This window comes from Bos indicus x Bos taurus, chromosome 4 (genome assembly GCF_003369695.1).
Source record: "Bos indicus x Bos taurus breed Angus x Brahman F1 hybrid chromosome 4, Bos_hybrid_MaternalHap_v2.0, whole genome shotgun sequence".
Lineage (NCBI taxonomy): Eukaryota > Metazoa > Chordata > Mammalia > Artiodactyla > Bovidae > Bos > Bos indicus x Bos taurus.
Window position 1 is genome coordinate 109043406 of NC_040079.1, and position 22106 is coordinate 109065511.

Sequence of the window (22106 nt, forward strand, 5' to 3'; positions counted from 1 at the left end):
AAGCAAGGATCATACTGCCAAAGAACAAACCTTACAAGATTTCCCGTCTTCCATTTATACACCTAAAAATCAACCATGCCATTTTAAAAATCAACTGGCACTCTATCTTAGGACATGTTTCTCAGAAATACTGAGTATTTTAAGTAATATAGACTACGATGCTTACTTTTATCATCTTTCTTGAATATTTAATGGCAAAGCAACTGTTTTTAATAACTTACAAGGATTCTGTGGCGACCACTCTTTCCGCCAACCCATACAGTGTGTCCCCAGAGGTCAAAACCACTAGGTGACTCAGATGAGGGCTCGGCACCTTCTCCTTCCTCTCTTCTGCTGCTGTGAGCGTGGCAGCCGAATCAGCCGAAACCTCCTGAAAAGACAGCACACGCACACAGCCTGGAACAGCAACTCTAACAGCAACAGACCACACGACGTTACAAACCTGGGACTACAATTAAAATGCTCTCAGGCATATGTTAATTACACTTGATTTCAGTTCTTCCCCCCTCCTTTATAGTTCCTAACTACTAGAACTTTCCTTTTTATACTAAAGGAAAATGACCCAGCTCCATATACTATTTTTCTAATCGTGGTCAAACAAGAAATCCTTATGAAGGGACAAATATTTCATAGAGACAATAGTGAGAAGTCTTTTAAGAACTTATAAATGTTGGAAAAGAGACTGCCCCACCAGGATCAAGCTGTTAAAATCCAAAAAAACTGTGGTGTGATCAACCCTTTCACATCGAAGTTTTAACCAAGGTAACCTTGGTGTATTCCCAAGACGGTAGGACTAAAATGTAGTTCTGAATTGAAATAGAATCAACTGTATTATATATGTCTACACATAGACTACTGATCTGCAGGAAGATGGCAGATGGAAATAAAAGAAACGGATGTCCAAAGAGACAAGTGGGCTGAGCCTTAAAAGATCCTTGAAGAAAATTACAGCACAAAAATTGAATATAAACAAAGCTAGAAGTGTACAAAATGTAAATCTAGATTACTTTTTAAATCAATTTTATAATCACAAATCTCTTAACATTTGCCTTATGGAAAAAAGGAGACATCAAATGCTGATGTTACTCTGGGAGCGTAACAGGTTTGTAAATTTAGCAAAATGGAAATAATACATTATAAAACCTTTCAAGTTAGAAAATGGTTTTATTCTTTAGTTTTTTTTTTATAGCCTGTCTTCCAGTAAAGGTACTGTCACTCTTCAATCTATAATTACTCAATTAGCATTTAAAAGTTATTTTGTGAACAACTGTGTTTTCTCTCAGGACAATCAGGATAAGGGAACCATGCAAGTTAATCAGTGTCATGGCTCCATTATTTATTTCCTTCTACTAAAAAGGAACAAAAATCACCCCACTACTGTCAAAAAAACCAAAAAATGACAAAATTTCATACTGTTTCATACCAACTGGTTGCCTAGGCTATTATATTTAATAATTTAATTCTGGTGGCTATTTAATCACCACCTACCTGAGTGTCCAAGTAAAAAGCCTTAGAATCACTCTTGACCCCGCTTCCTTCTCACCTCCATCATGCCTAAACAGACAGAAACTCTCTTGCCTGTTTCTTCCTCATGTCATTACTTCATCAGGACCAGGGCCCCACAACATTCCTGACCGGACCCATTCTAAAAGTCCCCTAGTAGTCCCTCTAGCTTCTCCCGTTTCTACTCCACTCTCCACACTGGTTTACTTTTCAATAATACCTAGGTGATTTTTCTAAAATGGGCATGTGATCACACCAGTCTGTAACTTAAAAATCTCAACTGACAATCCCTTCCTCATGGAGAAAAAGCCTAAACTTTGTTGCCACGACATCACTCCTTTACCACCTTGCCAGTCTCGTTTCCAGATGATCTCTGCACCCCTAAGATCTGGTCACACTGGACTGCTTGTTACACCTGCCTTACTGACGCTCTTGTCTTAGAGCTCTTTTCTCCTTGTCTTCCTAGCTCTTACTTCACTTTTTAAGTGTGAACTCATATTCACCTCCTTCCTGTAAATTTCTCACTCTCCCAAGAAATGTACTTGTGTTACCATCATCTACATGCATGCCCGTAGGTGGTGTACAGCACAGTCTGTCAGTGGCTGTTCTCCCTTACAGCGTTGAGTTCCCGAGGCAGGGACCAATTTCGCCCTCTCTGTACCTTAAGTTCGTGGCATGCCTCTTGGCATGAGCAGACCCTCCTCAGTTTCACTGACGGAGAGGATGCTAAGAACCTTCTCTTACTCTATTATTCTCTTTCAAGCCCATTCATTCCCACTAGGCGTTTGTCTGCTTCACTGCACGAAGAAGGAGTTAGCCAAGTACCCACTGGCTTAGGGCCAAGTCCAAGAGTCAACTCTGAATATCCATCTCTGAATATTCCTCCTGACCTTTGAACCCAGCAGTGCTCCAGTTTTTATTCCTGACACTTCTCTTACTGACATTCTACTCCCTACACAATTTCATCCAGTCTCACAGAGTTAAATGCCATCCACATGCCAACAGCTCAAAATTTAAGCCCTGACTGGTCTCTCATCTTTAGCGGATTTAACGTATCTGAAACTGAACTCCCGATGTCCTCCTAAAACATGCAGCTCCTTGAGACTTAGCCACCCACTAATGGCACAGGCTCCCGAAGTCAGCTACCATCCTTGACTCCTCTCAGCGTCACACTCCTCTTGTAATCCATCAACAAATCTTGATGGGTCTACCTTCAAAACAGACCCATCTAGGGAAATATGCTCAAGAAGAGCAAGAAAGTCACCAAAATGTCAACATGACGTAGGCAAATGGTATGTGCGTACTGCGCACTTAAACGGAAAAGCTTCTAAACAGGACCCATGTTTCAGCTCATACCAGGAGAGTAAGGAAAGGACATACAGCCTTTTGAAGACTTTAAGAAATGAAACCGTCATCTTTATTCTCACAGTGAAAGTTACATTTATAGCTTTTTCTGCCACTAATGTACTAACGCAAAGAAAATTCATATTTATGGACTTTTCTGGATCAATTTAGAATACTTCTCTCATCAAAGATCCAAAGTTGGCCAAAGGTCTTAAAGCAAACAATTGAGCATCACCAGGTAGATAACTAAAAATTCACATTTCTGATACCACCAACACCTACACCAGCCCTTTTTCCTACTTGTTCACTATTACACCATCTTTTTTTAGACTTTTATTTGATGTGTCTAACAAATTTTCTTAGTTTACAGTGAATTTACATGATAAGCAGTTTCAGGTGGCATTTTAAAGAACATGATGATGTGATTCTGCCTTTTACAGCTTGAAGACAAGCAAAACTTAAAAATATATATATGGAGAAAATTACCCAAAAAGTGCTTATTAAAGTTTTAAGGAACACACAGGAGAAATATGAGGAAAAAATACTATTTCCATTCAGTGGTTTCAGATTGATTAGGCTATAATTTGTTTTAATAGACAAATATATCGAATAGCAAGAAACCAATTAATGTTCTCTGCCATTGTAGATACAAATTAATGAAGATGATTTATATACCAGCTTATGGAAACCTGAGATCAAGGTCTAGTAAACGACAAATATATTTTTTAAAATAATAAAACAATGCTTGTCAGTATGAATAACAATTTAACATGTAAATCATTGGAAACTAATGGAAATTTTCAGAAAAACTTCTGGTGTACTGCTATAGAGTCTTATCCATCAGAGGAGTCAGGACTCTGGAGAGACTCTGTCAAAGTCAGTGAAGGGGAACGCCAGCCTGCACAAGCTTCTGGTCCAAGGTGCAGTCTTTGATTTAAGAGATGGGAAGAATAAGGTCTTAAAAAAAGTTATGTTTAGGGACCTCCCCAGTGGTTGAGAATCCGCCTGCCAATGCAGGGGACACGGGTTTGATCCCTGGTCTGGGAAGATTCCACATTCCACAACTACGGAAGCCCGTGAGCCTAGAGCCTGTGCTCTGCGATGAGAAGCCACCGCAATGAGAAGCCCGCACACCACAGCGAAGAGCAGCCCCGCTGGGCCGCAAGCAGAGAAGCCCATGCACAGCAATAAAGACCCAGAGTGCAGCCAAAAACAAACAAATAAATATCTTTAAAAGACAAGGTACCAAAGGAAAACTCTATTTATTAGGGAGGGGTTTGTCTCTGGTTTAACAAAAAAATGCATTCATAAAATTGACTATTACACCAATTTAGGAAAAAACGTCTCCAGTGCATCAAGAACTGGTCTGACAGGTGCTACAGATACACTGTTACCAGTAGATGGGTGACCGCTTGTCTTAAAGAACAGCTAGTCTGGCCACTGTTTACTGGACCAGGCTATTTCATTACACGCTGTACGACAGCATTAAATCCACACCTCAAGGGTCAGGTCTGGAACTGTGGCTTGACAATCATAAGCTAGTAACTAGCAGAGCTACCAGAGAACCACCAGCATGAATGACTCTAGTGGTATATCTTGGCCCATCTATCATCAGGCATTCAGCCAGAGACACGAAATAATTCAGCTGTAGGCTAAGATTTGGAAAACAAGATCTTCAGGTCAAGGTTATACTCAGTGTCAAACAAGGAGAAGCAAAATCGAAACGGATAAATGCCAATGGGGCTGAAAGTCAACGACGGATTTTACACAAAACCAAAAAAAAAGAAATTGATGACTGTGTCAAACAAGCTTTGACTCTGCAAATGAAGACCAGGATTAAGTGGACAACAAGACCAAGATAACAAGCCAGGTTAATCCAGGTGACACCAAACTCAAGGATTCAAGTTTATTCATTTACTTTATATACATATATTGAAGAGATGCTGTGTACAAAAGTAAGTGCTATGAATATGAATGTGTATTTTAAAAATAAGTGCTGGGCAAAAAGATCTCCGAATGTAAAGGGGAGTGGATGAGACAGATACAGGTTATTTCCTCTGCATAAACAGTGCTCACACGAAATATCCACACACGGCTCTCTCACTTTATTCATATCTCTGTCTGAAGAGCACTGTCCCATCACCCTGCTTCATTTTCTTCTTGGCACTTATCAGGACCTGCCACTCTTACATATTTATCTGTCTCACTGCCCCAGTAAAATGCAAGTTTCAAGAAGATGAGAATTACCTCTGTGTACTGATGACCTTTCCACTATTATAGTAATGCATGATATATAATAATTATTCCAAATAAGTACTGCTTAAAAGAATGATTACAAAAACTTCAATAAGAAGTATGCTCATAATATAGAGGTTATGCAAAAGTGATTGCTTATTTGGGCAAGTGAAGGAATAAAGATGAAAATCCATGGATGCAGAGAAAAGCACTGAAGAACACACGTCTCTGGCTACAGTGACCAAGCATAAGAAAAAAATTTTTTTCTTATGTTAAATGCTTGTATTGGCTTAAATACTATAGAGCATCAGTCCCAGTTTTGCTAACACAGCATTTTAAAACATGCATTTCATCACATGACAGTTAAGAATCAAGACTCCCTACTATATAGCCAATTAAACCCAAACGTCTCAAATGTTAAAGACATTTACAAAGTGGTCCTTAAACAATCTTTGCAACACAACTCTCTGTCATAAACAGATGCCCCATCACAAAAACCTGTCAGTTTGGGCTGGGCTTGCTCCCACCACCAGGCCCTTGCTCAGCCTCGGAACCTTAATGTGAATACCATTCCTTCTCCTTTTCCTCACTGACCCCATGCCTGCTCTTCAAAGTCGAGCATCCTCCTCTAGACATTCTCAGACATTAATTCTGAAGATAAACCTTTCTTCTCTTTGAACTTGCACTGCACACAGAACCAGTATCATATTCTTTGGGGTATACTAGCTTTCTCTCTCCATCTGGCTATAAGAAACCTCCATCTCACTTCCTACAGGCAATTAGTGGACTAGGAACAATTAGTGGACTAGGAATTAACATATGTATAGAAATACATTTACATGTAGCTGATTAGATGGCCAATTTCTATCTTAAATAACCCAAAAGAATGGATTCCAATTGATTACTTACCAGATCAATGAGGCTTTCTTGTATCCTGTTTAGAGTTGTTCTTAGTCTACTACTACTAAGACCTAGTCCTGTTGATTCCAACTGAAAAAGACAACGAAAAGCACATTAAATCACTTTGGGGAGAACCCTGCAAATGTTTTAACTTCAAATTCTTAGCGTTCAGAGGGTTTCCAAACACCAAATTACCAAAATATCAGGGAAAGAAGTCAAATCTTCACCCTCAAGGGAACAAGAGAGCTATTGACACATGTGTCACACTAACATCAATCAATCTAATGAATTTATCAGGAGAGAATTCACCACAATTTCTTTCCCACAGATTACTACTTTCAACTACAAAGCCTAACGATTTTCATATACTTAAAGAACCCAAGGATGGGAAAGGTCACACTGACACAGAAAAAACAAAACAGAGATGACACGTATTTTCAGTATCAAGAATGAGAGAATGGATAACACTACAGATTCTTCAACATTAAAAGGATAATAAGAGAATTTTATGAATAATTTTATGCCAATAAATTTACCAAACCAGATAAAATGGACAAATTCCTTGACAAACTCATAAAAATTGACCTTAGAAGAAACAGAATATTAAGCAGTAATTGTTAAATTTAATAAAAACCTTCAAAAAGTACTAGCCCTACATAGACTCTCAGAAAATATAAAAAAGAATGTTTCCCAATTGTTTTATGAGACTAATATTACACTGATTTCTAAGCCAAAGATATCACAGAAAACCTAACTACAGACTCATAAACTTGATGGGCAGAATTTTTTTTTTTTTAATTCTTAAGAAAATATTGAGGAAAGAGAAGGGGATGACAGAGGATGAGATGAATGGATGGCATCAGCAACTCAATGGACATGAGTCTGAGCAAATTCCAGAACACAGTGAAGGACAGGGAAGCCTGGCATGCTACAGCTCATGAAATTGCAAAGAGCTGGACACAACTTAACAAACAACAACAACAAGAAAATATTACCAAATTCCTTCATGACCAAGTGGTGTTTGTCTTGGGAATATAAGACTGGTTTAATAGCCTAAAATACGACTTTGAAATTAACCAACATAATTCATCATATTAATATATTTCTTTAGGGAAGAAAGTTATGATTGCTTAGATTCAGAAACTTTATCCTTTCATGATAACACGAATTTATCCTTTCATGACTGAATTTATCCTTTCATAATCACAATCCAGAAAACCAGTAACAGAAGAGAATTTTGTCAACATTGATCATAGGACTCTATAAAATAGCTGGCATCATAATCAATGGTGAAAGGCTCAACACTTTCTATCCTGGAGAGATGAGGGAGGAGGGAACAGGACGTCAGCTCGCACCACTTTTATTTCACGTTGTGCTGGAGGTCAAACTTTTGTAATTTTTCTCCAGCATACAGATATATATATATATATATATATATATATATATGTATGAGGCCTACAGAATAAAAAATACAAGGCAAACAGACTGGAAAAGAAGAGGTAGAGCCGAATATCAGATACTTCCCTTTAAGCACTGATTTAACTCCACTCCACGAATTTTGGTATGTTGTGTTTCCATTATCATTCACTTTGAAATAGTTTCTAATTTCTCTAGTGGTTTCTTATTTAACCCAATCTTTATTTAGATGTGTGTTAATTTTGAAATATTTCAGTTTTCCCATTTTGTTATTTCTTTCTAATTTAATTATACTGACATCAGAAAATATATCCTATATGATTTCTATGGTTTTTAAACTCATTAGAACATGTTTCATGGCCCAGAAATATGGTCTATCCTGACAAATGTTCAAGCCGGAACAGAACTATTTTAACCAATATGATAGTCACAAGTCACATGTGACTAATTTAAATATAAACCAGCTAAAATCAAGTACAATGAAAAATCAGTCCCCAATCATACCAGTCACATTTAAGTGCTCAAAAGACACTGTGGCTTGTGGTTACCATATTGGGCAGTACAAATATAGAACATTTCCATTATTGCAAAACTTCTCCTGGCCAGCACTGCTCTAGAGGCACAGTCTAAGAAGATACAGTAAAACTGATTTAGAAGACTAAAAGATGCTAACAATTAGCTAAAACTCCAGAAGGGCTTTCTTCTTTAATATTTATTGAGCATTGTGTAATGAATTAGTACCTATTTTATAGTGACATGAATTCTGCAGCAACTTAAGTCTCTGATTATGTTAGTATTCTAATTTTGCAGAGTTAAGAACACAGCAAATTCAGATCCTATATTAAAAGATCATGTCTTTGATATACTTGTGATCATGGTGAAAATATGAGTATTTTGTATGATGAATATAGTCATCCATTAAAACTCACAAGTTTTTGAAAAGGTATAAAATATTGTATGTGAAAAATTAGTATTAGGATATGTTCATAAAATCCAATGCTATGCTTTTATAAAAAAAAAAAAAATCTGTCAAAAACCTAGTAATTTCCAAATATCAGATCAGTTACCTGCTTAATACTGTGCTGTTCTCCTTAGGAGTAGAAAAAGATAAAACTCAACAAGATCTTTGTAAGCACATAAAGGAGGTACAAGAAATATTAATTCTATGGCAGGCAGATGGTTCAGTTCAAAGATTTTCATATTATTTTTAAAAATATTTGCCATTATCTTCTGAAGGTACAGTGCCTGCTATGGTTGTTAGCCAGTACTTAAAATGTTTCATTTATTGTAATAAATATACACCAAGACAGATTTAAACAAAGCAACCTGCACATTTTCACTGCCAAAATACATCAAAGTTAGACAGAGATGCTGCACTTTTTCTGCCAAAAATGTGAATAACATACAATATGTCCATTATATCAAAGCTTAAAACTAATATATTTTAAACAAGGCAACTGGGCACACAAAAGGCTGGTATCAATAATTCTGTTGCATTTTGGATGGATAATTTTCAAAATAATGTTATTTGTGTATTTTATACAGAGAGAATGAACTTTACATTTACAAAAACAAATTTTAAAAGAAACAGACTCCTCCCCCAAAAGACTGACTTACTGAATCATTCCGACCAAAAAAGGTATATATTGCATACAAGTAATAATCAAAGAGCTGAGACATGAAATGGATAACATCGAAAGCAATTGGCTTAAGAATGTTCATCATCTGCATATATTTACCTGAAAAGAAAAAAAAATAATAGCACAAAATTAAAATCTGTTAGTCTCCAATTAAGAAACCATAAAAATACTTTACCAAAATACTTTTAATGAAATATTACATTCCTTAGTCATATCAGCCATGCCTCAAGTACTCAACATTTATTTGTAGCTCATTTATTTGTAGTTAATGACTACTATACTGGACAGTGCTGATATAGAAGAGTTATACCATCTTGGAAAGTACTACAGGATGGCACTGATTAAAAAAGGAAAAAAAAAATACCTATATAAACTTCTCATGTCATTATATTTTACTGTTTGCCTTACATTTATGGAACTCCTGAACTCTTCTACAATGACTCTGTATACAAAGCCAACATAGCTCCTCATCTCTTGGAGATTCCATTTAAAACAATTTCTTCAAAAATGTTTAGGTGTAATAAGACAAAAGACAATGTATTCTGAGAAAAAGTGGGGTTCTTTTCATAAGCATATTATACACATGTAGCAAAAGTAAAAAACAAACAAACAAGAAGAAAATGTGGAAGACACTCCCCGTTCCCCCGGATCCTAGCCCTGTGAAATCTGCCATCGGAGGCCAAGAACATTTCTTTATCACCACATCAGAGCTCAACAGTCTCAAAGTGTCAATAACACGTCCTCCTCATTCCTTCCTTTGGGAGATGCCAGTGTTCCTTTCTTTTTCCTCTACACGTATGATACAGTTACATAAAAACATTTAAAACCTCAAATTTCTGCATTTATAAACTTGTTCATGTGTTTGAAAGGTGCATGGGAGATGGGCTGAATCAAATAACACCCAATAATGAGTACTGAATTGTGTTTTTTAAAGGAAATAACAGGGAAAGAAGCAGATCTATAAAAAATGCTTTTCTGCAGAAGTTGTTAAAACAGGCTATTTGCTTTATTTCCAAATGAGCATTCAGGAGCCATCTCTACTTTATGGAACTGCTATGCATTTTAAACTGGTACTATTGAGGACACCAGAATTCAAGAGAAAACATATTAACTGCAGCAGAAAAAAAATGACAAATTTACTTTAGAGTAAATGTAGAAATATCTACATCATTTCTTTATTATCTAAGAACTCAGTGTATCTGTCTTAATTTACACGAGAAATGAGTTTAAATAATGGGACGGTCAGAAAGACAAGCACACACACATATCAGAGTAAAAAAAAAACCCATCAATTTAGATTCTATTCTTACTCCTGTTTACAAGTCTTTTGTTTCAGAATTATTTTTTGTAATAATTTCACATAATCGAGATTTTTTTTTTTTAAATCTCAATTGAAAAATATTTTGAAAATACACTCATAGAACATTCTGGATCACTATGAAGACATTTCATCGACTGCAAACACATCACTATTTAAACTGCAACTATTTACCCATTAAATAATGTGATACTGTAAAGAAAAAAAAATGAAAAAGTAGATAATATTACTTTAGTCTGTAAAAGAACATTTCTAGAAGGTGAATAGTAGACAACATCTGGATTGACACATATCCAGAATACAAAGCTCCTCTCCATTCCTAATAAGATTAACCATTCTTCATATAAGTCATCTTAAGAAAGGATATAAAAATGAATTAATAGGTAAAAGCTATTTTAAATATGCATTCAGAAAAAAAAAAAAAAAAAAACCAGATGATCCCAACCAGTCTGAAAAAAAAGGAAACATAATCATTCAGTACATTCAACAAACACTTTTTGAAAGCTGACTATGTTCACGGTCTTGTGTTAAGACACAAGGAACTACACAGAGTCCCTGCTCTCTCACAGAGCCCCTCCATGACTTCACAGGGCCAGACACGGAAGGCAGTCACTGAGAAGCAGGCTGCCAGTATACTAACACAGAGAAGAGTAAGAAATCTGTCTTTCCAGTTCTACAGGGTCGAGTAGGCCTTTAGAGGCCTGAGGGAATGTATGCACTCCCTCAGTATTATTGAACTAAAAAAGAATTTTACAATCATTTAAATTCCTATAAAGAGAAGTGGCTGAGAAAGTAAAGGCAGGTACGTATGCTCACCAGAAAATGATAAATCTCAAAACATTCCTAGACCAGGGGTTGGCAAACCTTTCCAGTAGAGGACCAAAGACTAGATAGCTTAGGCTTTGTATGTCATTCAGTCTCTGGGGCAGATACTCAGCTCTGCTAGTCTTGGTTTCAACTATTCAACTCTCCCCTCACAGCACACAAGCAGCCATGGATGACAGGTAAACAAATGAGCATGGGTGTATTCCAATAAAACTTTATTTACAAAAACAGGCAGTCAGACTGATTTGGCCTGCAGGCTACAGTTTCCCAATCCCTGTCTGTACTAGGTGACAGAGAGTAGATGGGAGCAAGACGATGGACAAAGAGAACCACAAAGGATGTGGAAGCTGTCTGATAAGACGTGACTGCTTAGAAGCAACAGGTACTGCAAAGGAACAGGAACAAGACATGGGGCTGAGAAAGGATGGATGGACTGAAGATCTACATATGGAACAAAGTACCTGTCCACACGCCCTAGTTACTGTTCCTCATCAGCAGTTACAGTACTGTAGCCTCCCCTACCCTTATCTGTGGTTTCAGTTACCCACAGTCAACCTCACTCCTAGAACAGTAAATAGAAAATTCTGGGAATAAACAAGTCATAACTTTTAAGTCGAGTGTTGCTCTGAGCAGCATGCTGAAACCTCACGCTGTCTGGCACCATCCCTTTGACCAGCACATCCTGCCTGCTAGTCACTTAGTAGCCATCTCAGTTATCAGATCAGCTGTTGTGGTATCTCTGTGCCTGTGTTTAAGGAATTCTGATTTTACTTTAAAATGGCCCCCAAATGCAAGAGAAGTGATGCTGGCAATTCGGATCTGCCAAAGAGAAGCTGTACAGTACCTCCTTTGAGTGAAAAGGTGGACGTTCACAACTTAATAATGAAAGAAAAAAAAAATCATATGCTGAGGATGCTAAGATCTGTGGTAAGATTGAATCTTCTGTGAAACCATGAAGAAGGAAAAAGAAATTTGTGCTAGTTTTCGTTGTCACACCTTGGACTGCAAAAGTTTCAACCAAAGCAATAAGTGCTTAGCTAAGATGGTAAAGGCACTGAATCTGTACAGTAAGGTACTGTGTGAGAAAGACTACATTTATATAACGTTTATTATAGCATATGTTATAATTTTTCTATTTTATTATTCGTATGGCTTTTTAATCTTTTCCTGTGCCTAGCCTAATTTATAAACTTTTTACCACAGGTATGTGTACAGAAGAAAAAACATCATCTATGTAGGGTTTGCCATGACCTATGGTTTTAGGCATCTACTGGGGATCTTTGAACATATCTCAACACATAAGGGGGGACTACTATATAGCTGCCAGAATGTCCCAGACAAAAGCAAAATAAAGCCCCCTAGGAGTTCTTTCTAAAAGAAGTAAAGAATAAACAACACACCCCCACCCCCAACACTGGCAAATTCACTTAACTGAACAAACTTAAAAAAATAAAAGAAAAGCTAAGGTTTCTAGTGTGGCTATTGGCACTACAGATTAAAATCTTTCTCATTCTGGGAATCTGGAGATCTGTCCCCATAATGTAAAGTGAGTGAGTGAGTGAGTGAATGAAGTTGCTCAGTTGTGTCCGACTCTTTACGACTCTGTGGACTGTAGCCCACCAGGCTCCTCTGTCCATGGGATTCTCCAGGCAAGAATACTGGAGTGGGTTGCCATCTACCCAGACCTGCCCTACTCTATACAAAGTTCCCAGTTAGAATACCTACTAAGGAGAAAGAGCCAGCTCCTACACAGTTCTAATTACTCAGCAGAGGACACCCACAATGGCTATCCAGGCCTTCTATTTTAGGGATAAATAACTGAAAGTCACCAGGCTCATGAGGAAAATTCAGAATGACAGTAAAAAGAAAAGCTGATGCTAGAGAAAAGAAAACAACTGAAGCTAAAGAAGAGGAAATACAGTAATTATGTAAAGCCATATAATAGGCAAACGTGGCAGGAAGAAAAAGAGTATAGAAGGGTTCTTAAGTATTTAAAGTTACTAAAAATGTGATTTTTTTTTTAAATTAAAGAAATGGGAAAAGGAAGTCTACCAGAAGGTATAGCAAAAAGACAAGAATACAGAAAAATATTGATATTAGAGAAATATGAGAGACGTAAAGGGCGAACTTAAGGGACTGAACACTTGAGTGAGGGGAAATCCAAGAAAAAGGGATTAAAGAAAATGGGGAGGCAGAAATCAAAGAAACATTCACAGCTGAGAAACACATGAACCATTAGACTGAAAGGGCAACAAACTACCCAACACGCTTAATGAAAAAGAACTCACAGAGACCCCAGAGAGGATTCTGAAACATCAGGAGGAAAAACCATAAAAGCTTTCAGACAGAAGAAATTCACCTGCAATAAAATGAATAATAGAACACCAGACATTTCAACTTTCTAAGGAAAAGTAATTCTCAGTCGACAATTCTATACACAACTAAACTGTCATTCCATGAAGAGCAGAATAAAGACGTATTTAGACTGACAAGGATTCAAAACATGTACTTCTTAGTACCTTTTTCTGAGAAATTACAATTAGTAGAAAGACAATCAGAAAGAAACCAAGAAATTGCCTCCATACTATTGAGAGGGAGCAGTAGGTGGGTGGGAGACATTTGCTTTTTACCACAGGTTCTTCTTTACTAATTAATGTGTTACTGTGAAGGCTTCCCCGGTGGCTCAGTGGTAAAGAACCTGCCTGCAGTGCAGGAGATGCGGGTTTGATCCCTGGGTTGGGAAGATCCCCTGGAGGAAGGCATGGCAGCCCACTCCAGTACTCTTGCCTGGAGAATCCCATGGACAGAGCAGCTTGGCGGGCTACCGTCCCCGGGGTCACAAAGAGTCGGACACGACTGAGCATGCATGTACACACGCCCGTGTTACCGTGAGAGGAGCCACCTTGATAAAAATACAGAAGCACGGTTCTGAAGTTAGTCAGCTGAGCTGAGAAAATGTGGTCTGTAGTTCAGATACACGGCACCCTCTCTTCCTCTCCAGAGTTCACAACAGAAGCACAGAGGCAGCATGCTTTAGGAACACAGAGGAAAGTCACCTAATAGGTAGCCCAGATAACCAAGAAAGATGTCTCCCAAATAACAAACTTCATGAAGTTCCTACTCCTGCCTCCAACCTCTACTATCACCGTGTTGACCTCTGTCCAGGAACTGACACTCCTGACATCCTCTACTAGGGCTATGAAGCATGGAGTCAAGAGCTTACCGGCTCTAGGATCAGACAACCTGTGTGACATATAAGGCATGTTATTTATCACCAGGCTTCAATTGACTGTATATTAAAAAGGTACTCTGAAGAACTCATGAGAAAATGCTTGTCAAATGTTTACATAGCGTATAATAAGAGAGCAAAATGTCTTAGCTACCTCTGCTAAATAAAATAAATATACTCATGAGGAAGGCAAAATGGGAGACATATATATATTTAGGGTATTACATGAAGAGAATCTAACCTAATCTGGAGATGAGGAAAAGCTTCACATGGGAAGCACTGTTTAAACTCTCTCACCCTTTGCAGCAACACGGATGGGTCTAGAGATGATCATTCTAAGTCAAGTCAGACAAAGACAAAAACCACATGATATCACTTATATGTGGAATCTAAAAAACGATACAAACGAACTAATTTACAAAACAGACTCACAGACATAGAAAACAAACTTATTGTTACCAAAGGGTAAGAGAGAAAAAATTGGGAATTTGGGTTTAATGGAAACACACTATTATATATAAAATAAACAACAAGGACCCACTGTACAGCACTGGGAACTATATTCGATATCTTGTAACAGTCTATAAAATGGAAAACAATCTGAAAAAGAAATATATACATATATATGTATGTGTATATATGTGCTATATATATGTATATGAAACTGAATCATTTCCTATACATCTGAAACACTGTAAATCAACTATACTTAAATTTTTTTAAAAAGCAAAAAACAAAAACCCTCTCACCTTAAATCTAGACCCTGAGTCCTGTATACTCAAGGGAAGGAGGCACACAGAGGGGCTGGAGAAGAAACCAAGCAGCAGAGTGGACAAGGACTACAATCCAGAGGAACAAGACTGGGCCTGCCTTACGAGCTCATCGTAGGGAATGCAGAGAGAGGAGTGTGAGGACCACAGGGAAGGGGACCTGGGGGATTTAGTCAGTGAGACACAGCCCCTGTGCAGAGAAGTGAATTCGAGGTAAAAAGAAAAAGAAATGCTGACAGTGTGTGTGTGTGTGTGTTAAAAAATTAAAGAGTTCTCAGTGTAAAATTTATTGAGTAGCTACAGAAGCAAAAAGCATTTGGCTGGGTGCTCTATATGCTGCAAAGATGGCAAACTTTCCTCTTCTTGTATAGGAGCTAACAATCTGATGGGGCAAAAGCAAGAACAGGATCTGAGCTGGAAGGATGTTTGTTCTCCTTAGAACAGTGCACTGAGTTGAGAGATCCTCAATGGGTATAAATAGCACATATAGGCCAACTGGAAATGCTACAAATGAGAAAGGTGAATTGGAGGTCAGGGCTTTGTTTCTACCTTGGGGTATTTTAATTTTTAACCATTTTCACACATTACTTTTTCAATTTAAAACACTCTGTGATAAAATGAAAATATCAATGTCCCACCTATAAGAATGTACCAGTGAAAAGAGATTTTTTCCCTCTGAAGTCTGTGTTTCCTCCGTCATATACACTGCCACTCTGCCACAGTCTGACTAAACGTCCCTTGTGTATGTATCCCGGTAATGTTAAATCCTGTGCATGGGTTGGTGTGTATTCTTTCCAGCTGCTAAGGTAATAATTTTGTTGTAAGGTCTGCAGGTTTTATAAGCATAGGTTTTGGCACCCTATCCTCTGCCCCTCAGACTTAACCATAGCTGCTCACATGAGAGTTGCCTCCAGTAGAGAAAATGGTGGATAACAAAGCTACTTCAGTGATGAGATATACACCTTAAAATTTCTCTGCCTGTCTGCAAGAAATTCTCAGCCTGACAGGATTTTCTCTTTTCACAAGCAAGCATTCTGGTTGGTCCCCTGTACTTGTGAAGGACCCCAAGCCTTTCCAATAGATTTAGGCACCACCCGCATGTGTGTGTGTGTAGGACTGGGGAGCCTCGTTACACTCTTTTTGTCTACTCTCTCCTAAATATCTGCCAAATAAACACTACTTAAAAAGGACACTTTGTATACGCCTTTAATGTTCTCAAATGTGCTTCCCAACCACTGAGAATGAGTTCCTTCATCTTCCCAGGCACCAAAAATTAATCTAGCTTATTTACACAACTGTACTGGCTTTGTAAGAAGAGACATTAGCTTTGCCAGTATTACCTTCAAGTATTTCTATGCAATAACAACAGGGGATGGAGTACTGTTATTTACTAGTCGGAGACCCCTCAGTGAGTGGTTCCCTTAAAGTTCTACTTTATGCTGCTGCTGCTGCTGCTGCTAAGTCGCTTCAGTCGTGTCCGACTCTGTGCGACCCCATAGACGGCAGCCCACCAGGCTTCCCCATCCCTGGGATTCTCCAGGCAAGAACAGTGGAGTGGGTTGCCATTTCCTCCTCCAATGCATGAAAGTGAAAAGTCAAAGTGAAGTCGCTCAGTTGTGTCCAACTCCTAGCGACCCCATGGACTGCCATGGGATTTTCCAGGCAAGAGTACCGGAGTGGGGTACCATTGCCTTCTCCGTCTACTTTATGAATATGTACAAAATGAAGATATAGACACCCCAGGCAGAGAGAAAGTGGTAGGCATGAGTCTACTGAGGAATAGCGGCAGCACCTAATCCCAGCCCTAAATGAAAAGACATGAGAGTCAGATGGTCATCCTATGCACTGTGCCCTAATGACAACTCTAGTAAAAGATCCAGTGGGAAGAAGACTGAAATTACGATGGTCAGATTCCCTGAATAAGTCCTATTCAGGACTGCTCAGGTTTAACACACCTGCTATACTAAAGAGCCACAGAATGAAGTTTTTCTGTTTCTATAAAGCCACTGTTCAAAAACAATGTCCTCTGTGTTGGTCAGTGATCCTTATGGAAGAATTTGTTGTTATTGTCTTCTGAATTTAGTTCCAGCAGCACACTTCTATCATTATCATATCCCTTTCTTAGAATAATGAGAAAAACAGAATGTGTTGTTCCTTCTGATTTGTCTGCATTCCAGGTGGTGCTAGTGGTAAAGAACCTGCCTGCCAATGCAGGGGATGTAAGAGACTCAAGCTCAATCCCTGGGTGAGGAAGATCCCCTGGAGGAAGGCCTGGCAACCCACTCCAGTATTCTTGCCTGGAGAATCCCATGGACAGAGGAGCCTGGTGGGGTCCATAGGGTCGCAGAATCGGACATGACTGAAGCGACTTAACATGAACACAGTTGAATAAAACATGACTTTCCCCTCCTCAATTTTGTTGTGGCTTCCTATTTGCTTTGACTGAATATATGTCTTTTAGGGTAGAAGGCAACAATGATGACCGCTAGTCCTTTGTGAACTAGGTAAGGAGATAACTTACCTTAAATGTGGTTAAGTTACCATTTAATGTGGTTGACTGTATTATTTTCCCCAACTATCTGTTCTTTCCCACCTCCACTCCCTGGAAGAGGATTATGCATCCTTGTCCACCGCCCTGGACTGGCAGTTCCTTCCTGCGACAGAAGTTCACTTCTCTACCACGGGTCAAGCCTGACTTGCTACGACCAGTGACATGTTACAGGAAGTCAGGGCAGCACATCAGAGTGGCAGCTTTAAGAGTCATAATATGGCTCAGCTCTTGTTCTCCCCATATCCCAGATCAGTGCTACTTTTTCAGCCTGCATCGCAGAATGAAGACACACATGGGGCAGAACTAAGAGGCTCAGGAGTCAATATGCATCGTGATAAATCATAAGGCCACTGATGTTTTAGGGTGTTTTGTTACTTCCACATAACTGAGCACAAACTGACTTCATTCAACTACATCTCAAGCAGTGGTCCAGACACTGTAATCTACAGTGAGTACAGAGGACTGATAAGGATGACAAGGACTTTGGAATATCCAACAATGAGGACCATATAAGGGAACTAAGCACTGCTACTGCTGCTATTGCTAAGTCACGTCAGTCATGTCTGACTCTGTGCAACCCCAAAGATGGCAGCCCAACAGGCTCCCCCATCCCTGGGATTCTCCAGGCAAGAACACTGGAGTGGGCTGCCATTTCCTTCTCCAATGCAGGAAAGTGAAAAGTGAAAGGGAAGTCGCTCAGTCATGTCCGACTCTTCCCAACCCCATGGACTGCAGCCTACCAGGCTCCTCTACCCATGGGATTTTCCAGGCAAGAGTACTGGAGTGGGGTGCCATCGCCTTCTCCGAGGAACTAAGCACACTGACTCTGAAGAATGGACTGGGGAAAGGGAAGCAAAAGGAAAGGAAGGACACTATAGCTACCACCACATATCAGAAAAGTGACCACATGGGAAAAAAGGAGAAAAAAAGTATAGACTTAAACTCTTTTTGCTTTTAAGGGCATATCTAAGACCAAGAGGTAGAATTAGACAGTTATTGTGGTTTACTATGAAGGAGAGATTTCTACCAATTATATCAGTCTAAGACCAGAATGAGGAGTCTTGCAAACTAATAATGGTTTCAGCAATAGCAAGACATGAAACAGAGACTACTAGATGGCCAACATATATTAGATGCAGTAGAGAAAGACATCCTCATTTTATGGGAAATTATACAAGATCCCATGGACGGAAGAGCCTGGTAGGCTGCAGTCCATGGGATCGCTGAGTCGGACACGACTGAGCGACTTCACTTTCACTTTTCACTTTCATGCATTGGAGAAGGAAATGGCAACCCACTCCAGTGTTCTTGCCTGGAGAATCCCAGGGACAGAGGAGCCTGGTGGGCTGCCGTCTATGGGGTCGCACAGAGTCTGACATGACTGAAGCGACTTAGCAGCAGCAGCAGCATACAAGATCATCTCCTCAGAATTCTTCTAATTCTGACTATAAATTCTAGAGAATAACTCATGATTGTAGGTTCAGTTAGCTCTCTTGGATAAGGAAGAAAAGCTAATTCCCTGGCAATAACCAGCCATATAATAGCTTTTTAGAATCTGCCATTTTTCTGTGTCATAAAAATATAAACTTTTTCTTTTCTGCTCAATTCATTATTACTTTTCCACACTATTTTTCCTAAAGAAAGTCAGACTTCTAAAAAAAGAAACTTCCATCTTTATCCCATTCATTAATGAAATTTAGAAATTATCTTTGGGAACACAAACTTTTTTTATTAGAGCTAAGAGTCATTAAACTAGGCAACAGGAAATTATCATCTCCATAAATAGAACACAGAGATTTTTACAGAAGTCACTAAGATTCCTGACTGGTATAGGTAACTTAATTAACATGAGAAGACATCTCTGTAACTTATTTGTCAAACGTACAGACTTATTTGTGAGACACAAAGGTTGAGATAGCATATAAAATGCTGAAGTACCGATATTAAATATCCCTATCATCTTCAAACTTAAATATTTCATATGGCATTTCTAGGTTATTTGCCTTCTACAAAATCATCAATAAGGGTCTTATCTGTAACATGAATAACACTTCCCATGGTGTGAACATTTAGCTTGTAGAACTCTTGTGTCTGAAAAATGCCAGAACAATCACTGTTCACTCTGCCTATCTGACAAGACTGTGAATATCAGTGAAACAATAAAATACAAAATACTGTAGAAATACAAAACTGGTACTACCATTATCTCATATGGACCTCTAACTCACACAGACAATTTTTCCACTAGATTTCTATTAATTGGAATATTTTACAAAAAGTGGAAGACACAAATATTAGTAGTTAACTAAAAAAGAAAAGCTGACATTAGTATTACTATTTGGAACAATTAAGATGAGAAAGCACTGACATAAGACAATCTTAAATTCTTCACTGTGGTGGGTACTGGACTGCACAATGAAAATCCATTTGGTAATAAATGTAGACTAATCTAACTGCTATAATAATTTTTTTAAAAAAGGAATAGCTACTTACCAACAAGCCTTATTACATTCAATGTTGTATTTGTTAAGATGGGTGCATTCACTTTATTTAGACTGTAATCTGATTTCTTCCTGCTTTTTAGGGTCTCTCGAGAAACACTTGATATGAGAAAACAAAACAGATTTCAAATTAGGGTTGGCAAGTAGTAAGTCAATAAGTTATTCAGCTTAGGATATAGCCTTCCTTCACTAATTAGCTATTGAAAATCTTACCATGTATCAGTTGGCGATACAGAGATGATCCTCCGGTCCTTACAGAGGGGAAGAGAAATCATTAAGCCAAGAAATAAAGGACTATAATGTATTTCTTCAGTTCTCACACATTATCAACCACTAAAAGAAGCTGTGTCACTGAATCAGAGCAATGTTTTCTTAGGTCTCCCAAGCCGATAGAAATAAAAGCAAAAATAAACAGATGGGACCTAATCAAACTTACAATCTTGCACAGTAAAGGAAACCATAAACAAAATTAAAAGACAACCCATGAATTGGGAGAACATATTTGCAAATGATGGGACTGACAAGGGCTAACCTTTCAAAATATACAAACAGCACATAGAAATCAATAACAAAAAAACAACACCCCAATCAAAAAATAAGCAGAAGACCTAAACAGACATTTCTCCAAGGAAGATATACAGATGCCAACAGGCACATGAAACGATATTCAACACTGCCAATTATTCGAGAAAGGCAAATCAAAACTACAGTGAGGCTATCACCTCAAACCAGATGGAATGGCCATCATCAAAAGTCTACAAATAATAAATGCTGGAGAGACAGTGAAGAGAAGGGAACCCTCCTACACTGTTGGTAGGAATGTAAATTAGCGCAGCCACTATAGAGATCTATATGGAGGTTCCTTAAAAATCTAAAAATAGAGTTACATGACCCAGCAATCCCACTCCTAGGCATATATCTAGAAAAGATGAAAGCTCTAATTTGAAAAGATACATGAAGCCCAATTCTCACAGTGGCACTATTTACAATAGCCAAGATGTGGAAGCAACCTAAGTATCCATCTACAGATGAATAGATAAAAGTGTGTGTGTGTGTATGTGTGTGTGTGTATGTAAACCCACACCCCCACATATGCACACACACATACACAGACAATCACACCCATACAATGGAATACTATTCAGCCATAAAAAGAATGAAATAATATTATTTGGAGCAACATGGATGAACCTACAGATTATTACACTAAGTTAAGTAAGTCACACGAAGAAAGACAAATACTATAGGATATCACTTATAGTGGAATCTAAAAAACAATACAAATGAACTCATTTATGAAACAAAAACAGACTCACAGACACTGGAAAAAAAACTTATGGTTATCAAAGGGGAAGTGGTGGGGAGTTTAATTGGGTATATGGGATTAACAGATGCACACCACCGCATATAAAATAGATAAAAAAACAAGGATTTATTGTATAGCACAGGGAATTGTATTCAATACCTCATGATAAATGATAATGGAAAAGAATTTTTAAAAAGAATGTATATATATATACACATATATATGCATAACTGAATCACTTTGCTGTACACTGACAACTAACACAAAATTATAAATCAACTATATGTCATTAAATAAATAAAAAACAAAAAAGAAGATATGTCATTTAAAAAACAAAAAAGTGTTCTAGGGAAATTACACATCAACTGTATCAAGCATCCTGATTTCAGACCTACAGATATGAAAGACACTTCACTTAGAATCTGAAATAGGTATAAAGTATAATGGTAAAGTCTAGGGTTGCGGTGATTGGAGAAGGAAATGGCAACCCACTCCAGTGCTCTTGCCTGGAGAATCCTAAGGACGGGGGAGCCTGGTGGGCTGCCGTCTATGGGGTCGCACAGAGTCA

At 38.2% G+C, this 22106-nt stretch overlaps 1 protein-coding gene across 2 annotated transcripts in view; it reads right to left on the minus strand.

Annotated features, from left to right (window-relative positions):
- Positions 1–22106, minus strand: part of VPS50 (VPS50, EARP/GARPII complex subunit) — a 132073-nt gene that overhangs the window by 12747 nt on the left and 97220 nt on the right. For both annotated transcript variants that reach the window (XM_027540160.1, XM_027540161.1), the window contains 4 exons: positions 20225–20331; positions 9016–9137; positions 5992–6072; positions 222–370 (listed from right to left, as the gene is read on the minus strand). In XM_027540160.1, coding sequence (XP_027395961.1) covers positions 222–370; positions 5992–6072; positions 9016–9137; positions 20225–20331 — 459 coding nt within the window. The remainder of the gene's footprint in view (positions 1–221; positions 371–5991; positions 6073–9015; positions 9138–20224; positions 20332–22106) is intronic.